Source organism: Eutrema salsugineum, unplaced genomic scaffold (genome assembly GCF_000478725.1).
Source record: "Eutrema salsugineum unplaced genomic scaffold, Eutsalg1_0 scaffold_16, whole genome shotgun sequence".
Lineage (NCBI taxonomy): Eukaryota > Viridiplantae > Streptophyta > Magnoliopsida > Brassicales > Brassicaceae > Eutrema > Eutrema salsugineum.
This window is the reverse complement of record NW_006256858.1, coordinates 3,701,752-3,722,051: the sequence shown is the minus strand read 5'-3', so window position 1 is coordinate 3,722,051 and position 20,300 is coordinate 3,701,752. Positions and strand designations below refer to the sequence as shown.

Genomic DNA, 20,300 nt, shown 5'->3' with positions numbered 1-20,300 from the left:
GCGTACACAGAGAGGTAAGCTGAGACTTTAAAGATATAAGAGAACGGTTCTCGAAAAACTTGCACTACCACCCACCGAAATTAAATAAAGTCAGCACAGTTAAAGTATCCATAGATAGAAAGCAAACAAAGTACACCTACAGACATACATACGTAGTAGGCCTAAATAAAATTTTAAATCTTAAAGTACGAAATAACAGCAACGCCGAGGTGTACCTAACTTAGGTGTACACACCAAGGTGTACACCCCGCAGGTGTACACACCGAAACTGGTTGACTTGCACCAATCAGTCACCATTCTTCCATTGACAGCCCAGAACGCACTGCATACCAAACAAATACGAAGAACTTTTGCGTTTCCTGTGCCCAGAAACACGACGTGCACATGCTTGGCCCCTTTAACAATTCGTCATGCCAATCAAGTTGAGCATTGGCAACACCACAGCGACAAGACCAAAGTGTGGCAAACTGAGCATTAGTCTCAAATCTCCTCCTCGAGAACTCTTCTGGCAAATTAACATAACCACGTTCACCTCCATCAATAATTTTCCGAATTATTCTCCTCATTGCCCCCTGCCTAGTTTTGAAAGATACTCTAAACCCACGGGGTCTTCGACCACTGCTTTCATGTACATGCCATACATGTAAATACCTGTTTCGTATCCCATATCTGCAGATTCCTTGATGAGTTTTATGCCACATTTGTCTCCTCGGCAGAAGTAGTCTTGCATTCCCTTCATGAACAGCAAACCAGGATTGCGTGCGTCATACATCGTCCTCAACAAGTTGGGAAATTCCCAATACGCGATAAAAGGCATATCGAAATCTTCGGGAATAGGCATCTCCAATTCCACGGGATCAACCGATGCTAGAAAATTTTTGGTTAAAGTGCAGGCCTGGAACCGTTTGCAAACTTGCTTCAGTGTGAAAATTTGTTGGACGGAGTTGCAACTGTATGCGAGAACCTTCTCCAATAGTTCGTCGGGAAGCGCCATCAGAGGGGATTGACGACAATCACGGATATCCGCATCACATTGCCCTCTCTTTGGTGCCATAGTTAATTTGTGAGGTTCAATTGTGATGAAAACGGTTGTTTATGGGGATGGAATAACTGCGGTTTAGGATTTGTGAAGCGGAACAGTTCTTTATGTTACATATATATAATAATTAAAAAAGCCCACTAAATAACCGTATACATCAAATGCAGTTACCGTTAAGATTGTAAATGAGTTTGTAAAATTAGTGGATAAACCATAAATTTCCTTGTTGTACACCCAGTTGATGTACACGTAAATGGATATTGGTGTACAGGTACATATTTAGCCGGGAACAAGGTATTCACACAACAATTAATAAATACTAAAATAATGTGAAGTATAAACAAATTTGTCTTTATGTACTCCCATTTGATGCATATTGGTGTACAACTAAACGCTATTAGGTGTACGGATACGCAATTATTAAAGTAAACTAAATTATAAGCAAATTATATAATCGACACACCAATTAATAGATAGTAAAGTAAACAATATTATAAGCATATAAATTATCAAATAAACCCACATCCTAAAAATTATCAAACACATAATCCAACAAATAACCCTTGCATAAATTGTCAAGTTCAACATTAAACTTCAACATTCGTCCTAAGCGTTGGCAATAGCCGGATTCCCGACAAACTCTTCGTATGAGTCCATGGCGTATTTCTCCCTTAACCTGTCAACGTCATCGTCCGTTATCAAACCCATATCCTTCACTCCAAGGCCTGCAGCATGCATCTCTAAGAATTTGGCCGCACATGGACCACAGTCACCGGATCTTTTGTTCTGATATATGCCCTCCAAACGACTCCATGTGTAAGGGGTGGTGCGTAGGCCTTCCGTTAATTTGCTATCCAAATAACGCTTCAATATAAATGGCATACTTTGACACACGGGCGCCATATACTGCTCCACAACGGCTTCATCATTATGACTGATGAATGAGTCCAAAATCTTTATGTTGCCCGTTTTAAAGTCAATTACAAGGCCCACCCAATGCTCAGACCCCAAGTTCATGGGGACGTATACAACGTCCACAAACCGTAAAAACATTTGCCTAGGCCGCTGATTAGCCCACGTTGCTGGTTTTCCCAATACAATACCCTGAATGGTTTTCCCCCAGTCATACTGATTTTTGTCTCGCGATATGAAATCGTTGTAGTAGTTGCCGATGATGGATATGAACAAGGTGTCTACAAATGCTACCCTGTCTTTCAAGTATATTTCACCTCTACGTCTCCAAAGCATGTCCATTATGACTTGCATGTGCTGACGAAAAACAAAACATAAATAACATATAATACAAATAATTAAAGATTGAGTAAGTACTAACTATATACTTACCATCGTGTTAACCCACTCAGTAGGCTTCGCAATTTGTAGGAAGAATTGATTGTTCACAGTATGACCAGTGACAATGCAAAAGTCGCTATAATGAGAGCAATTGGTAATTGATTAGAATGAAAGTTTAAGGATAAATTTCTTTCAATACGATATAACTTACATGTTTCTTTCACGCGATAATAACTCCTGAAATGCCTTGAAGTGGTCTTGGTCAACTGTTTCGAGTGGTTTGTACGCAGCTTTCGATCTGGATACAAATAGAGCTTTCACCTTTGAATCAGCGGTGTAAATATCTCGAATCTTGTCCGACCGTACACGTGCGCGTTTTGCTCTACTTCTTCCTCCTCTTCCTGTTCCTCTACCTCTTCGTCCTCTTCCTGTTCCTCCACTTGTTCTCCTTACACCAGACGATCCCTCAACTTCTTGTGGGGGTTTTGGAGTACAAGGGGTCTCCTGCGAAGCATCACTTGCATCCTCAGGCGCAGTATGGTAATCTTTCCCCGCATTTGAGTCGTCCTCATTAGCCACACCCTACAAACCACCGTAACAATAAAGCGTATAACATATCAATCGTATACCTAGCGTATACCTAAACACTACTGTATACACATGCATATCATATGAACAACTTTAATGCCTGACCTGTGCATCCTGCGCATCTGTCTGCGCTTCATGTTTCTTATATGCGTAGCTCAATGGGTGAGGAGTCTGAGGTTTGTAGACTACTAAGGGGCCTGACACCAAATTTGTTCTACCACCATCCACCTGAATAAGTCATAAAAAACATAGCACATTACACCCACATTATGAAACTTAATAGAGTCAGCTGCTGACTAAACAATTAGCTCACCTCGTTGAGGCCAGAAGGTGGAATTTCATCCGGAATGACGAAGTAAGGAGGTGGACGAGTTGTTCCTGAATTGGCTTGTCCCGGTTCAGGGGTCATCGTCGGAGCTTCTGGAGTCTTCAAGTACGCATGGTCCCTGGGAGAATAATGGTCACCGCCGTAGTAACTAGAGGTCCCTTCTTCATCATCTCTTTCTTTCTGGTGTACACCATCTTCGGGGTGTACACCATCATTATGGCGTACGCTTGACTGTGCCCCTCCATCTTCGGCTTCGTCTTCATCCGCTTTTTCACCATCTTTTTTTGTATTCTGTCCTTCGTCATCCTGTTCCCCATCTTCTTTTGACTGGTGTACATCGTCATCTTCTTCGTCCTCTTGGTATACGCCCAATCTCTTGTCCAACTCGGTCTTAATCTCACGAAGAAGCAAAGTATTCTGAAGTACTATCCATCTTTTAAGATCTTTAATCTGTCCACTTTCAGGTGTTTCATCTTCCGATAGATTAGAAGAGTTCTTGACCCTGCCTCTCTTCCTCTGCATCTTACGTTTTTTCAGTTTGATGGGTTTTCTGTTTCTTTTTCAGTCGGGTGGATGGCTCAGGTTCCTGTTCATTGGTAACCTCGTCCTCTGCATCACTAATATCCACGATAGGTGCCGGTGCCACTACAAAATCCGAAGGTGTGAATTTGTACCCCTCGGCCATGAGTTCCTGCATGAATGCAACTTCGTCATCCTCTACCTCATCTCCCCAACGCAATTCATTCTGTTGGTAATTCTCACCATCATCCACTACCATCTGTTTCACAGACAACTAAGACAAAAAATATACAATTGCAAAATTACCAACCAAAATGACAGAGCATTTATCTTTTAAGAGAAGTACTACAAAATAAGACTACAAATAGTACTAAATATAATACTACAAATAATTTACCAGAGGGTCGGATTCGACGGCATGTATGTCCCCAAGATAACAGTGTGATAACGTTTTGACAGCCTTCGGGATCTTCAAGGAATGTCTTCAAGTTATCAGGTTGAGGAATTTTGGAAACCAACATTGGTATATATTGGAGGGCCATGAGTTGTAGTGATAGAGGGAATCCATAGCATGCACTGGTTTTCTGTTTAAGTTGACGGCGCAATCGTGTTACAAGATTCTCCCTTTTCTCGGCATCCGTGCTTGCCTTCGGAGCTTGAAAATGAGATACTGTTTTGTTAAAGGATACCCTCCCCCATGGATACAGCATGAACCTATCCAAGTCACTCAACATCTCAACGTATTTCTCGGTGAGGGCCAGATTTTTGCTATTGCAAAACAGAACACCGTCGACAAGAACGATTAGGGCCAATGGAAGCCGTTTCCATCGGGGTAGATCTGGGTCCTTTAGCATTTCAAGCACATCATACACGTTCATAGCCTTCGCTCTTCCGAACAGGTCTTTCCAGATTCCTGTTTTCCCGACTTCTTCTGTGCTATCAGGTTCGGGATTGCAATTCAATCCAGTGATTTCCTTGAACTCCCGTATCGAATATCTCAGAGGCTGTCCACCAAAGAGGAACCAAATCTCGTGTTTCTTCGTGGTCACAAGTTTTCGTGATAGAAGGGCATGGACAAGTTTGGCGCTGTTGCAACATCTTGCAACAGTAGATGGAATAACTTCCCAAACTGGGAATGAAGTAGCTTCTCAAGATCTTCAGTACCCTTTAACGCCTTGACAAGGAGGCCAATTACATTGGCCTTTAAATATATGTTCAACCGAGCACCAACGGGGTAGCAACCATCGCCGAGGACTCTTTTTGGTAGTTTTTCCGAAATGTTATTTGAAGCTTCTCCATCTTCCATGCCTGTATTTGAAGGTTCTCCGTCTTCCATTCCTGTATTTGAACGAAAACAACAATTCCGAAATGCACGAAAAGATATAGTATTCTGGATAAACAGTGAAATGCAAACCCAGGGGAAATGTTTGAGGGAAAGGAGTTCGAAGGAGTTCGAAAGAGAGAACATATATCTGGGAAAACTACCCTATTCGTATGCTCTCCTATAAAAACTTCTGTAACTGTTTCTAGATGATATAAGAGTAATCCAACCGTTTGAAATCAATATGTAGACATAAGTACTACAGTTCATAACCGCTAATCCATAAATGAAGCCAATCAGCGCCCCGTTTCAATCTTAATTTTAATTACAAACCGCCAGTACAGTTCAGACAAGGTCGAAGTTCATAAATGTAACTTATTTTTAGAATTCTGAGCAGGCCATTCTAGAAGAAGAGAAGCGAATTGTACTTTGGCTCTACACCGCCGGCGTGGATTCAGACGACTCGAGTGAATGGGATGTTCAACCCGGTCACTCCGCCGCGGTGGCACGGGCGGCATGGGCGAGTGGTCCGTCGGAGCTGTCTTCGAGTTACTCCGGAGCACGCGCCTCGACACCGGAGGCACGGTGTTGTTGCGCCTTAACGATTTTTTAACTTTCCGCGCCATTACAACGGTAAATCGGATGGCTAATCGGAGATGGATTGCCGGAGATGGTAGATAGACGACGTCCAGATGTGGATCCCAAATTAATTTTTTATTTTAAATGTTGGGTGTCGATAAATTATACATTTGGTTTTACTTCGGTTTATGATATTGGACTTCGGTTGATAATTTTGTGTAATCGGTTTACGAAATCGGATTTAATCAGGAATTTTTAATTATTTTACTTCGATAATGGCAATTCTAAAAATAAAATTTGCCTAAGAGCCCTTATGGGAAGACAAACAGTAAAAACAGTTCTTTCCTTCTATGGTTTTCAAAACATCTTATTCCCCAAATTTAAAACTTAAAAACATCCCATTCAACAATTTTCTCTATATCATAAAGTTCGTTGCGTTTCACGTGTTCTGTGTTACGTACTCATTCTTGCTTTTGTCGTCCCACGCACGATCTTAATTTTCACCCTCCAACTTTCTCAATTAGTTCATTCTCATACACACAGCCTTTCGTTAGGAAAATTTGAGGCAAAATGAAAGGCTTTATTGTTCCCGTTGCCAGGAGACCCAATAATTATTTACTTATTTTATAGTCTTTGGTTTGAAGAAACTACAAACCGTAAATTGTAAATCGTAACGTAAATAAAAAAAGTACTACATGTACAATTTTGTTACAAAAATTTACATGTATGTTTAAATATTTTCTAAAAAATATTGAAATCAGTCAATACACTAAGGCAAAAAAAAAGATCTATGTACACATATTTATATATATATACATAATGTTCCCATCGCTAATCATTTCATCAAGCATATATATATATATATATATATACCACAAAAGACATAAAACATAACCAAAAATATACAATAGGAAGAAACTAAGCAAATGAAACTTATCTTGATCCTATTCTCTTTTCTCTTCCTCCTCAAAGCATCCCAAGAATTTGATTTCCATGAAAAGGAATTAGAGACCGAAGAGAGCTTATCGAAGCTCTATGAAAGGTGGAGAAACCATCACTCCGTATCGAGAGCCTCCCACGAGGCAATAAAGCGGTTCAACGTTTTTAGACACAATGTGCTTCATGTACACAAGACTAACAAGAAAAACAAGCCTTACAAACTCAAGATCAATAGATTCGCCGACATAACTCACCACGAGTTTAGAAACTCCTACGCTGGCTCTAATATTAAGCATCACCGGATGCTCCGTGGACCCAAACGCGGATCCGGTGGCTTCATGTATGAAAATGTGACCGGAGTTCCGATCTCTGTTGACTGGAGAGAGAAAGGAGCTGTCACTGATGTCAAGAATCAACAAGATTGTGGTAAGAGGTCTTAATAAGCCCAAAAGACTTCTCCGGATTTTATACTGAATCTAAAAATTCTATGGGTGTTAGATTTCTTGCACTTTTATGAGCATCTGATATAAATAAGTCTTCTAAGATTAGACATTTGTGTGGTCTCTGCTTTATGTTGTTCTGTTTTTGCTCTGTTTCTGATTGATTGAAAGATTTCATTTTTTTTTTGTCAACGACTGAAAGATTTAAAGATTTCAGTTTTTTTTTCTTATTTTGAGTAATTTAAATTCATCACAAGATTTTTGTTATTATGTCAACAGATAACTGAATTAAACATTTTAAGTTAAATGTTTGGTGAAAGGTCTGAGCAGAATCTGAGATGCTTTATATTCTTGACTCTTTTTTTTCCTTATTAAATTACTAATTTAGAAACCAACAATGTCCCAGGAAGTTGCTGGGCATTCTCTACGGTTGCAGCAGTAGAAGGAATAAACAAGATCAGGACAAACAAACTGGTTTCATTGTCAGAACAAGAGCTCGTTGATTGTGACAATGAAGAGAACCAAGGTTGTGCTGGAGGTCTCATGGAGCCTGCGTTTGATTTCATCAAGAACAATGGTGGCATCAAAACTGAAGAGACATATCCTTACAATCCTTATGACATTGGATTCTGCAGAGCTAAAAATATTGAGGGAGAAACTGTAACGATCGATGGACACGAACACGTCCCTGAGAATGATGAGGAAGCACTTCTCAAAGCTGTTGCCCACCAGCCTGTATCTGTAGCTATTGATGCTGGGAGCTCCGATTTTCAGCTTTACTCTGAGGTAATCATTAGTCAACCATGAAATAGGAAGACCTTTGTTGTTTGTTGTAAAATTAAAGAAAGAAAGACATAATTAATCAGCTCATTAATAAATTTAAGATGGTTAACTTCTGTAAATTGTGCAGATATTGCTTACTAATTTTTTTTATATATAATTATATCTATCTATGGCACACAAGGGATAATTATAATTATGATTATAAAAAGGAAAAAACTCTCTTTATAATTAAATTAAATATAGGTTAAGTTTTTCAAAAAAAAAAAGAGGAAATATATAATTTTGTTGAAACTTTTGAGTTAAGAATATATTTTAGGATTTAGGTATTTAGCTGTTAAAAAGAAAAAGGTTTAGGTTAGAGCATGTACATCAGTGAACCCTTAAAAGAGGGATTCACCAGAATATAATAATATATTTTTTTGGTTTTAGTTTTTCTTTTTTTTTTAATTCGAAAATTATAATTTTCGACCAATCAGAATACTCTATTTTGGGATGATACTGTCTCTTCAGATTTGTCGGGATGATTCTGTCTCTTCAATATTAAGCTCTTTTGTCTCAAAAACTGTGTCATGATCCCCTCTTGATCCCGTGATGTAGATGCTCTTAGACTTTAACATCTATAGGGCTCATGGGGTACTACTTTGTTAAAAAATTTAGAAATATTATTTTCTTATATTGTTATAGAACTTAGACTATTTTCATAATTTTTCATATGGAATATTAAGTGATTTCTCATCTTTTCTTAATACATGTGAAGAAAACAAAAATATAAAACATCAAATCTTAAGGAAACAGAACGAATAACATTTTTCACGATTTTGTATATGAATGTGCATGTATTATATCATAGGGTGTGTTCACGGGAGAATGTGGGACGCAGTTAAGCCACGGGGTGGCAATTGTCGGGTATGGAGAGACTGAAAACGGAATAAAGTATTGGATAGTGAGAAACTCATGGGGAGCAGAATGGGGAGAAGGAGGCTATGTTCGGATAGAAAGAGGAATATCTGAAAATGAAGGACGTTGCGGTATAGCTATGGAGGCTTCTTATCCCATCAAGTTCTCTTCTAGTTCCTCTGCAGGAACTACTACACATGAGTCAGTAGCTCCTGATGATGTTAAAGACGAGCTCTAGAGATTTTTATGAGTCATGAAGATGAGACTTCACCGATTCTTATATTGTGGAAGATATTATATATGTGATATGGTGATCCGACTCTTGGAGTTTATTGTTGTATGTGCTTTTATATCATATATTTCATGGATTCTTCTTTCCTTTGGAACATGTGGCATCTTCTTACTTACATATTTATGCTATATTCATCTTCCATTGTTGTTGTATGTGGGCTGAGCACAGCCCCCCTTTAGTAATTTCGATCAAGCCCATTATCTGATTGCTAAAGTCCAATGAGATCAAAAGTAGACAAGGGTCCAGTCGCCAAACTAAAATGAGGTCGTTCAAAAGATGAACTCCTCGCAAATTGAAGGAGCAGCTCGCCACGTTGATGTAGATGAAACAGCTCGCCAGCGCGACATTCTAATAGCCGGTCGGTCAGGTCTATCTACCCAGCCGTCCAGTCTACTCTGACCGACTTGTAACTTAATTTGAACACTATAAATAGCCCTGTAACTTCATTTATAACGGGACCCGTAATATGAAAAAAGACTAAATACTTGATACTTAAAAGCGCTAACTCTCACCTCGCTTACTAGACCTCGATCAATAGATCTCGTTTAAATTACATCGAGCTCGCCTCTATCTAACAAGAATCTCCGAGCTCCCTTTAATAACATTTACCGAATTGACTTCGAGTGCGAATACTAATCAAAAATTGTGACGATTTTGATGTCCATATAGTACTTACATATGGGCCAACATATATTTAAGCTATGCCGAAAACATAGTTGACTAATTATAATTTTCAAAGGACCTTACCTCACATTTCGACTTTGGTGTGTTGTATCCATATAGCCAAAAAAATGAAAAACAAAAAATCATATTGTTGAATTAAAGCGATGTTAACTCAATCATGTGAATTAGTACCGTGCATGGAAGCTTGATCCGGCGTCATTTGGGTTGGACTCGATCAGCCTTGAACCGACCATCGAGCATTAACAAAACATGTTCGCTAAGTTTTTTTCTAGTTAAATAATTTAAATCTGAAAATTTCAGACATTAGGTGTTAAGATTTATTATCCCAACTAATTGGTCGTTTGACATTACAGTATCAATTTTTGCAACTACACGTACAACATTATAAACCACCCTTTTAAGTCAAGAACATTCCTTTTAACTGTGGTACATGCTGACATATGATGTAAAATGAACAAACAAATGTGACCTACATATTGCCAATTTAAAAGGGTTTACTAATCTACAAACTAAACCCTCTAAGGGTATATAACTGTATACCCTTCATATTTTTCCGACCATACTACAAAACGAAACCAAAATAAGATTTTAAGAAAGCTTCCTAATTACTTAATCTTCATTACTATCTACACACAGAATTCTTTCCTGATTCTGACTAATCCTTCTGCTTCTCCTTCACATTTGTTCTTCTTTGACTGACACAACGAAGACATAGCTTTTGCAGACACAACCCTTCTCACCAGAATCTTCCACTTGGTGTCTTCACCCATCCTTTTGTCTTGTTCTCCCTTTTTCTTAAATTGCCTGCTCCCAAAAAAATTTGACAAAGACACATGAGGTTCTAAATATATACAAATATCCACCCAACAATCCATCATCAATTCTCACAGCAATTTGTAAAGTTTCTGGTGGGCCACTACAATTAAGGGACAATATAAAGCTAATTAAACCAGTTGTCTCTTTTTTTCACTATCAACATATATTCAGTGTGTTGGTCTTTATTTTGAAGACTCTTGAATTTTAAATTAACTCAAAACTAATTGATAACAAATTAGTTCATTTTAATTTCAAAATGTGGGATTCCTAAATAAAACGCTACAAAGAAAAAAGTACCTGCAAAGAGGGACGCGACAAGATTCGGGTTGGTCACATATAGAAGAATGGAGTCTAAAGAGCTGAAGCATCCGCTTGCAACGAAGACAACCTTTCTCGTTACTCCTCCTCTTGCATACAGCAAAGTGACGTATCGAAAGCTGGAGGCCGTAACACGTGGAAAACGCCTTACAAGGCTTTGACTTTTCCACCATCGTTGACGTGTTGTCGTCTACTACGTTTGTTGGACCGACCAAAGTGCAACCTTGGGTGCATATGTGCTCTATACACTCCATTGCCTCGCTTAGTTGCATGTATAGATTCTGCTCCCTTTTGTGTCGTCGTCTTCTTTTCTTCCTCTGCATTAAAGTATCATCCAACACCCAATTAGAAAACAACCAAATTTTTTGGGATCAATTAAGTGTATAAATCTAACTAAATTGTAATTCAAAAAAAAAACTGAATTAAACCAAAATAAATAGTAAGAAAAAAAACTAACTGAATTAAACCAAAATTATTTCATAATCTTAGTTTTATAGCATATCGAATAAACATCATTTTGAATATATCTATTAAATTCGTACAGGTTTTTTGTCACATATTTTAATTTTATAGGTTCAACTGTCTTTGATATAACATCGAAGTTCGAACCAAATCTAGACCAAACAGAACAGAAACAAACAAAAAAAAGATTTTTTTTTATGACAACCTTAAAAACCAAACAGAGTATAACAAACCAAAAGTACTACTTTTAGAAATTTAGAAAAACAGAGATTTTGTATTACAAAAATAAGAAAAAGAAAATTACCGATTCGGCGTCGTCGATGAACTGAAGAATGTCGAGCTCGAGGAAAGGATCGTGTTCCTGAAGAAACTTCCATCCTTCGGTCTGCTCAACGGTCTTAAACTGCGACTGGATAAGACGCATGGATCGGAGACAAACATCGGGAGCGTCGCATAGCCGAGCCAGCTGGAGAACATCGACTACGTTCTCCGCCGTTAAACGCTGTACAACGCCTTTCGAGCATCGCTGCTTCAGATTCGTCACCATGTACACGTGAGCTAACGCTAAAAGATGAATCCCATATTTCTCCATCTCATCCTCTGTTAAACTGTGCAATGATACACAAAAGGGTAATTAAGTCATTTACTTGACAGCTTGTTTATGCAACGACCAAAGAAAACACGGTTTAAGTCTCTAAGATTTATAGCTTTTTATTAAGACTAATTACTTAATTAGCCGTTGATTATTTCAAAATCTGAGTAGAGAATATTGTTAAATTTTGAAACCAAATAAAGAAAAAATAAAAAGATATTATGGGTTTGATTTTCTTGCATGAACCAACCTAGAAGAGTAGAGGAATTTGATAAAGACTGAAACGGCGTCGCATGGAACGCCAAGAATTTTTATGGCTCTCTTAGATCCACAGCCTCTGTAACGTCTCACCGGTTTCTTCATGATGTTCATCAGTACCGGTGAAGCCGAAGCCTGCATTATCCAACTAATTTCAGCAAAAACCAAACCGGAGATTATTTAAGCCGGACCGAAATTAATCAAAAGAAACCAATCTTACCAGAATACCGGAGTGAGCCGGAATCCGACGGTTGCCGGAGGTGACGATGTCAACGTCGGACGCAGTTAGATTATATGAGGTTTTATCGGTGATTAACGAAAATCCGTCGTCTTCTGTTGTGGCGGTTACGGCCATCGCGACGAGGACAGGTTCCATTAATTGCAGAGAGATGAAAAAAAAAACAGAGATTTTTGGAGAGAGAAAGACAGAGAGAGAGAGATGTGTCGTGTTTGGGTGTTTTAATTTGAATATTGAAGAAGAAGCTTTGCTACATTTCTGAATATATAGCCTTGGAGGTGGGTCCTAGACTCAACCTATTATTGCTTACGTGGCATTTTCACAAATACTCCATTTTTATCTTACACGCTCTAACGAGTGATTTGTTTCACCGAGATTTTTTTGTTGCCCTTTTTCTTTGTCAGCCACCTAATATTTTTGCTATCTGTTTTGTGACGGAAAATAGCATTTTTGGATAAAAATCCGAAAGTGGATTAATCTTAACAGTACTTTTATAACGAACATATAAATTCTCTACAGATTTCTCTTCTTGAACAATCATACTAGAAAGAAACTTCCTGAAATAGTATTTGACTATCAACAGATATCTAACAATTCATGTAGTTGGACGATTTGGTGTTACTTTATTAGAAAGAAAACTCTTCGTAAAATTGTGTATTTTGTTTTGATTTTTCTATTTTTAGCATATTTTGAATCGTAAGGTTTAGAATATCAGGAATATACATATATTTTACAATTTAGAAATGCAATCGGAATTTTTGTTTTCTTCAACTAGAATATATCCCTCGTATGCATACAGTATGTAGAATGCAAATGTATTTGTTTTAACATTTTATATCGCCGACTAGGTTTAACATTAGAAACTAACATAGATCGATGTTGTATTTATAAATCACGAGTTGGACCGACGGTCACCACTGTCCGTGATATACATATACATATTGTATATCAGTATATATAATGTCGCCAAGAACATAGTATAAAATTATAATATTTTTACTATTTTTTCCTGAAAAAGTGACCTTATTATAAGGTTGCTTTTGTTTGTAATCCCGGAAAACAAGACTACTTTTTGTTCCATGTAGGCAGATTTATGTTTTTTTATGAATCTTACGTGGAAAGTGAAATAACCGGACCAAATCTAGCTTTGTCGTCAAAGGGATATGTTTATTAAATTAAATTTAAGACAGGCCGGTTATTACAATAAAAACTGACCTTGCCCCTTCCCAAGAGCCACTATCCTCATCCCACGTGGCATTTTGTTCTCATCCATTCTTGCAAGCCCTATCCATTGTGTGACACAATCTGTGTCTATGAATTTATGTTCGTTAAAATATTTTCTATATGAAGTTGTCAAAAAAAAAAAAAAAATATATTTTCTATATAAAAAAAACTCAAAAAGGATGCACGATTTTTAGATCGAACGTTCAGCGTTCTTATCCCTTTATATCTATAGCTTTCACCTCCTATTGTCTTACTTAAACATTACATTTAGAGTTCTGAAAATTCAAACTAACCCAAAAACATTGAAAAACTTACATTTTCGGTCATTTTAATCTATGTTTATACTGAACAACATATACTTGTGATAAAAAGTTTGGATTTCTGACTTCATTTAGCATTACGAATTACATATATCACTTATTTATTTAATAAATATTATATTTAAAAAGACAGCTTATTGAAACATTTTATAAAACGATCCATTGAAAGAAGATACTTGAAGAATACATAAAATTACCTCAAATTACTGATTCAATTCTCCTTTTTAAAATGGACGAAGTAATAGCTTCATTATAGGTTGATAAAAAAACCTACTATTTTAGGTTGGTAATAATGTGTGAAAAACTACCTTTGTTTTTGGAGAGATAGACTTATATATTATATTTTTTCGAATAAATAACTTTGATTTAATATGCACGAAACATTATCGATCCAACGTTTATTACGAATCACAAGATATAGTTATATAGAGTTTTGTTTTCTCCTTTTTTGACAAAAGAAATAATTATGAATTCAGAAATAAGAAAATACAGAGGATTATACGCCGATTGTTACGTTCGATTTAGGGAGAAAGTATGCCGGACAATATGGTGTAGAAGTACGCACATAACAGAGGATCTGATCCACTCAAATAACGCCACGTAGGGGAAGATTGAACATTAGAATCGTTTTGGTTGGAGTTGACGATTAATCTCACTATAAACCAGTTGGCTAACTTCTAGAAGTTCTTAATTCAAACACCTAACATTCAAAGTTGACTAAAAAATGGCACTTAATTTTCTTAAATAGTAATTATGTTTTCACCCTTCTTTCTAAATTTATTTTGCTTTTCTTTTTCCCACTTATGATAAAGTTTCTCATAGTTTACAAATCACATTAAAACAGGAGATATGAGCTGTAAAATTGGGCGTGTTGTTTTGATAATGTTAGTCATGAATAATGTTTGATTATGTTCACTTAGGTTTTCACAAATGATCCTAAATGAAACAAAATAATCAATTAATAGAATAAAAACTTGTAGATAAGCTTCCACACGGGAATAGTGATCGGTGAGCCATAAACTAATAGGTTTGATGATTTCATTTAAGATCATCTCTCATCTCTATTAGTAATGCGATTAGATAAACGAAGTATATTTCTCTCTTTTAAAATTTATGAATTTATGAGTAGAGAAATGAAAACGATTTGTAGGTTATCAGCATCTTTTTTTCTTTTGGCATATAGTTATACCGTTATACTTATACTTGATGCTTGATATATATAAGAGGTATTTCGATAGTCCGATAAACTTTATTTTCACATGATCGTTACATATAAATACTAGTAGAAACTTAGGTTTAAAGTCTATTATATAAGAAGAACAGTTCTGAATTTAAGTTTTAGTTTGAATTATAAGAACTTGTAAACAGTTTCTCTCCCAGGCACATTCCCCTAGGTAGTTCTATCTGTCTGATTTTTGGCTGATAGCGACCTTTTTCTAACCTGTTTTACCTGTTTTAGTAAGTTTTTTCAAACCCATACCACTCTGATTCCTTCCTTTCCGGGTTCTACCCCCAACCGTTGTCGGCGGGTTCGCCTCAGCTCCGCCTAGCCATGTTCCGAAGAACCTCCCCGAAGATTTGTCTTCACCAGTAGCTCCGGGTTTATCCCAGCTCACCAACGTAAAGCTTCCTTCTCGCTCCCTTTGAGGTCTACCCTCACCTACAAATTTTCAATATATCTCAGCGTTTAACGTACCAAGAAAAAGGAAAAGCGATGGAAAACCGGAATCCTGATCCAAGATCGATACGAGTCAAAGTGAAAAACTCGGATAACTCGGCTCTTTTGATGAAGTACTCCTTGACACTCGTAGGCAGAGTCACGAACCCCAAATATCAGAAGGTGTGGTCTATCGTACCTTTCTTCACTAACCGCTGGAAAACCTCTGTTCGTCCGATAGGTGCTGACCTAGGCCAAGGCCTTTTCCAGTTTCAATTCGACAACGAGGACGATGTGCAACTCATCCTCAAAAACAGACCTTACCATTATGCCAAATGGATGCTCATAATCCAACGCTGGGAGCCCATGGTCTCCAGGTCCTTTCCCTCCCTCATTCCGTTCTGGATCCAGATCCAAAGGTTCCCAGTTCATCTCTGGACCCACGAAACTATCCAAAGTCTGGGTGACTCTCTAGGCTTCTGTGAAGAAGTGGAGATAACCTCCATTTCGGCCAGAGTAAGGGTTCACATCAATGGGATTAAACCACTTGTCACCACCTCCATTGTGGAGTACCTAGATGGGGAGGAAGTTCTAGCCTCTCTAGTCTATGAAAAGTTAGAGAGATATTGCTCCAAGTGTATGATGCTCACACATGAAGATAAAGAATGCACGGAGTTCCCCTCTCTCTCTTCGAATGACACGAGGACCCGGAAAAACACCTACTGGTCTCAAAGGATGCGAGACTGGACATAGAAAGAATCCGGAAAAACCAGGCCCACCGTGAAGGTGTTAATCCTCGCCGGGATTGGATTGACCCGCGACCTGACTATTCTCGTCCACCCAAAAGCAACTGCACCCCCTCTAATGGACCTCCCAGCCTAATTCCTCGCGGTGAACACCGAACACTCCCCACCATAGCGGGCTCGGAAGCCAGTCTGGACTCTTGGAGGTCCTCCACTGCTCCGGCCGCTCGCTCTGGATCTTCTATGCGCCCTGGTAAGGCGGAGCGAGCACGCCTCAGGGAATTAGCAGCTGATGCTGCCGGGAACTGGGAACGAGTTGAATCCTCCAGACCATCTAAATCCCTTACCATTCAGGGAGACAATCCATCAACTCCGCCTCCTCCCCATGAGGCTGTCAATGTTGCAATAGAGGAGCTGAGGGATGTTATGACCAACTACTCTAATGTCCCTGATCCGACAGAATGTGCAGCACGCAAAGAACGCTTCCGACAAGCTGAGGAATCAGGGTAACTGTTGGAAACCGCAGTTCAGATGGCTCAAACTAGTTTGGCCTCCCGTGACCGAGATATTGCCTCCCCTCCGCCCCGGCTCGAGAGGGTCCCTGCATCTCTCCGTCTAGGACCTATAAATCCAGAGACTCGTGAGTCTTGTGGTGTGGAAATAGGCTCCTCTGCCCCCTCCATCCCTCCAAAGCGAAAGCCAGGACGCCCACCCGGATCTCAAAAGCCCCCTCGAAGCCCCATTCCGGTGGTGGGTACAAGTGCCAAAATAAGGAAGGTGCGTAGAAACCAACCCCCTCGCCGGAAGATGCAAGTAGACTCCTCGTCGCGGGGTAGTGAGCGAATGATCTCGAAGGAATTTGGAGCCCCATGCGATAAAGACTTACTTGGTGAAGTTAGATCCCGAGCTCCCAAACCTCCTGTGATTCCCTTTGCACCTCGTTCAAGCTCCAAGTCGAAGATCCGATCGGTGGATTTTCACCCACCGTCAAATCCAAGTCCTTAAAAGTGGCAAGTTGGAACTGTCAAGGATTGGGGAATCCCTTGACAGTCCAACGTCATCGGGATATCCGGCGCAAGCTTCACCCAGAAATCCTTTTCCTCTCAGAGACTAAGAACCCTGACTCTGTTGTTCTTGATAAATTAAAAAGTCTCAAGTATAGTAATCATCACCTGATTCCCCCTCATGACATTTGCGGAGGTGGCTTAGCCTTATTCTAGAAAGCTGACCTCGAGCTAGAGGTAATCTCGTCATGTGACAACTTCATTGACACTAGGATTCTATATGAAGGAAAAATTGTGTACATCACTCTGGTGTATGGTGACCCAGAGAGATCAAAACGAAAAGCGGTGTGGGACTCCCTCCTCTCTTGTGCTTCGCTGCGAGACTCCCCATGGTTTCTTACCGGGGATTTTAATGATATTGTCAACAATTCTGAAAAGGAGGGCGGCTCGACCCGAGCCGAAGGTACCTTTATCGACTTCCGGTCGTTCCTGTCGGAAGGTGACCTCTAGGACCTCAACTTCTCGGGTGATTTCCTGTCTTGGCGCGGGGTGAGACGCGACCAGCTTGTCAGGTGCCGCCTGGATAGGGCACTTGCAAATAGTGACTGGATCGACCTATTTCCTGATTCAAGATGCGAGTATCTCCCCTTTGAAAGCTCTGATCACCGGCCGATCATCTCGCATTTTGACATCACAAGGAAGAAGGGGAAACGTTTATTCCAGTATGACAGAAGACTCAGACACATTGCGGAAGTTAGTTCCCTCATCAAGTCCACCTGGACCCAAGGCCCTGCCTCCTCGGTGACCCAAAAACTAACCAAGTGTAGATGGGCCTTAGTTGCTTGGAATAAAGCCCACTAGCGAAATAGCCAGAAGGCTATCACCTCGGTTAAGCTCGACCTTGAGAAGGCGATGTCGGCTCCGGCTAACGATGGACAACTGATCGCCGACCTGAACCTTAAACTTAAGTCAGCGTATAGGGAGGAGAAGGAATTTTGGCAGCAGCGCAGTAGGAACCTCTGGCTAAGCCTTGGAGACCGCAACTCTGGGTATTTCCACGCGATTACCAAGAACAAGAAAGCCATTAACAGCTTCTCAGTCATAGAAGACGACTCTGGCGTACCCAAATTCGGTGAGAACCAAATTGTGGAGGTCGTTGTTTCGTACTTCAATTCACTATTTTCGTCAGTGGCCGCTGATAAAACGTGCATTGTGGAAGAAGCTCTCGAGCGTAAAGTCTCCGAGGAAGCTAATATGCGGCTGATTTCCGACCCGTCGGCTGAGGAAATCAAATGCGCTGTGTTCTCGACTCATGCGGATAAAGCCCCAGGACCAGATGGTTTCTCCGCTAGCTTTTTCCACTCAAACTGGAACACGGTTGGATCGGATGTTGTCTCTGAGATCCAGGAATTCTTCTCCACTGGGAATCTGCCAACCTCAAGCAATGAAACTTTCGTTCGTCTGATTCCTAAGGGGCAAAGAGCTAAACGGATGTCGGATTATCGCCCCATTGCACTGTGTAATGTATACTTTAAAATCATATCAAAATTGCTGGCTCGGCGCTTACAACCTCTTCTTGGTGATCTCATCTCTGAAAACCAGTCAGCGTTTGTTGCCGGACGGGCCATATCGGACAATGTCCTTATCACGCATGAGATGCTACACTACTTGAAGAACTCCAATGCAAAGAAATTCTGCTCTATGGCCGTGAAAACGGACATGTCCAAAGCGTACGATCGTTCTCGAGTGGGACTTCATCAGGGCAGTACTCACCCGTCTCGGATTTCATCAGAAGTGGATTGGGTGGATCATGAGCTGTGTCTGTACGGTGACCTACTCCTTCCTGCTCAATGAGGGACCCCGTGGTTTCGTCAAGCCATCGAGGGGAATCAGGCAGGGGGACCCCCTGTCCCCGTACCTGTTTATTCTATGCAGTGAGGTCTTGTCGGGACTCTGTCGGAAAGCCCAAGCTGATGGATCCTTGCGTGGCATCCGTGTAGCTAGGGGTTCTCCTCGCATCAACCACCTGCTTTCCGCAGATGACACGGTCTTCTTCTGCAACACTAGCGAGGACAACACAGCCACTCTCTCGACCATCCTGAACAAGTATGAACAAGCGTCTGGTCAATCTATAAACTTTGATAAGTCCTCTGTTACTTTTTCTCGTAAAACCCCTATCGAAACCCGATCCAGAGTTAAGAACGCCCTGAAAATTCAGAAGGAAGGGGGTGTTGGGAAGTATTTGGGGCTCCCTGAGCACTTTGGTCGACGGAAGAAAGATCTATTTACTAGCATCGTTGACAAAATTCGCCAAAAGGCTCTCAGTTGGTCCTCACGGTTCTTATCACATGCTGGCAAATTGGTCCTCCTTAAGAGTGTACTCTCCTCGATGCCCACGTATGCAATGAGTTGTTTCAAACTCCCCACCTCAGTGTGCAAGCGGATCCAATCAGCACTTACTAGGTTCTGGTGGGATGGGAAAGCGGATCAAAGAAAGCTATGCTGGATCTCCTGGGAAAAGCTTACCCAGAGCAAACGAGATGGGGGGCTTGGATTCAGAGATGTCTCCGCCTTCAACGACGCCATTCTTGCCAAACAAAGTTGGCGTATCCTCACAAATCCTTCCTGTCTGCTCGCTCGAGTTCTCATTGGTAAATACTGTAAGTCTTCTTCATTCTTGCTTGCGGAATGCCCTGCATCGGCCTCCCATGGGTGGAGAAGTTTACTTATTGGTAGAGACTTGCTTAGAGGGAACCTAGGCTGGGCTCTTGGAAATGGTAGACGCATTAACATTTGGAGAGAGCATTGGCTCTCTACCTCTTGCCCTCTATCCCTTGGTGGCCCGTGTCTAGAGAAGCATATGGATCTCTGTGTCGCTGATCTAATTGACCCGGTGTCTAAATCCTGGAAACGTGAAACCATTAGGGAGGTCCTTCCTCATGTTGAAGATCTAATCTACTCTCTCA

General features: G+C 40.1%; 4 protein-coding genes across 4 annotated transcripts; 2 read left to right on the top strand and 2 right to left on the bottom strand.

The window, feature by feature from the left end:
• Window positions 1-1,645: 1,645 nt before the first annotated feature.
• On the bottom strand, window positions 1,646-3,770 carry LOC112087829. Its single transcript, XM_024157846.1, has 5 exons — window positions 3,234-3,770; window positions 3,026-3,148; window positions 2,544-2,914; window positions 2,384-2,468; window positions 1,646-2,308 (listed from the first exon to the last, which is right to left on the bottom strand). The coding sequence occupies exons 1-5, from the start codon at window positions 3,768-3,770 to the stop codon at window positions 1,646-1,648; spliced, it is 1,779 nt and encodes a 592-aa protein (XP_024013614.1).
• Window positions 3,771-6,589: 2,819 nt separating this feature from the next.
• Window positions 6,590-9,094, top strand: LOC18020760 (KDEL-tailed cysteine endopeptidase CEP3). The gene is made up of 3 exons (XM_006404209.2): window positions 6,590-7,032; window positions 7,453-7,832; window positions 8,680-9,094. Exons 1-3 carry the CDS (start codon window positions 6,594-6,596, stop codon window positions 8,962-8,964), a joined length of 1,104 nt encoding a protein of 367 aa, XP_006404272.1. The 5' UTR covers window positions 6,590-6,593; the 3' UTR covers window positions 8,965-9,094.
• A 1,049-nt stretch (window positions 9,095-10,143) lies between these two features.
• LOC18020759 (BTB/POZ and TAZ domain-containing protein 2) lies at window positions 10,144-12,615 on the bottom strand. The gene is made up of 5 exons (XM_006404208.2): window positions 12,369-12,615; window positions 12,141-12,283; window positions 11,603-11,906; window positions 10,816-11,153; window positions 10,144-10,506 (listed from the first exon to the last, which is right to left on the bottom strand). The coding sequence occupies exons 1-5, from the start codon at window positions 12,522-12,524 to the stop codon at window positions 10,329-10,331; spliced, it is 1,119 nt and encodes a 372-aa protein (XP_006404271.1). The 5' UTR covers window positions 12,525-12,615; the 3' UTR covers window positions 10,144-10,328.
• A 3,029-nt stretch (window positions 12,616-15,644) lies between these two features.
• LOC112087828 (uncharacterized protein At4g02000-like) lies at window positions 15,645-16,340 on the top strand. The gene has a single exon (XM_024157845.1). It carries the CDS (start codon window positions 15,645-15,647, stop codon window positions 16,338-16,340), a length of 696 nt encoding a protein of 231 aa, XP_024013613.1.
• The last annotated feature ends 3,960 nt before the right edge of the window (window positions 16,341-20,300 follow it).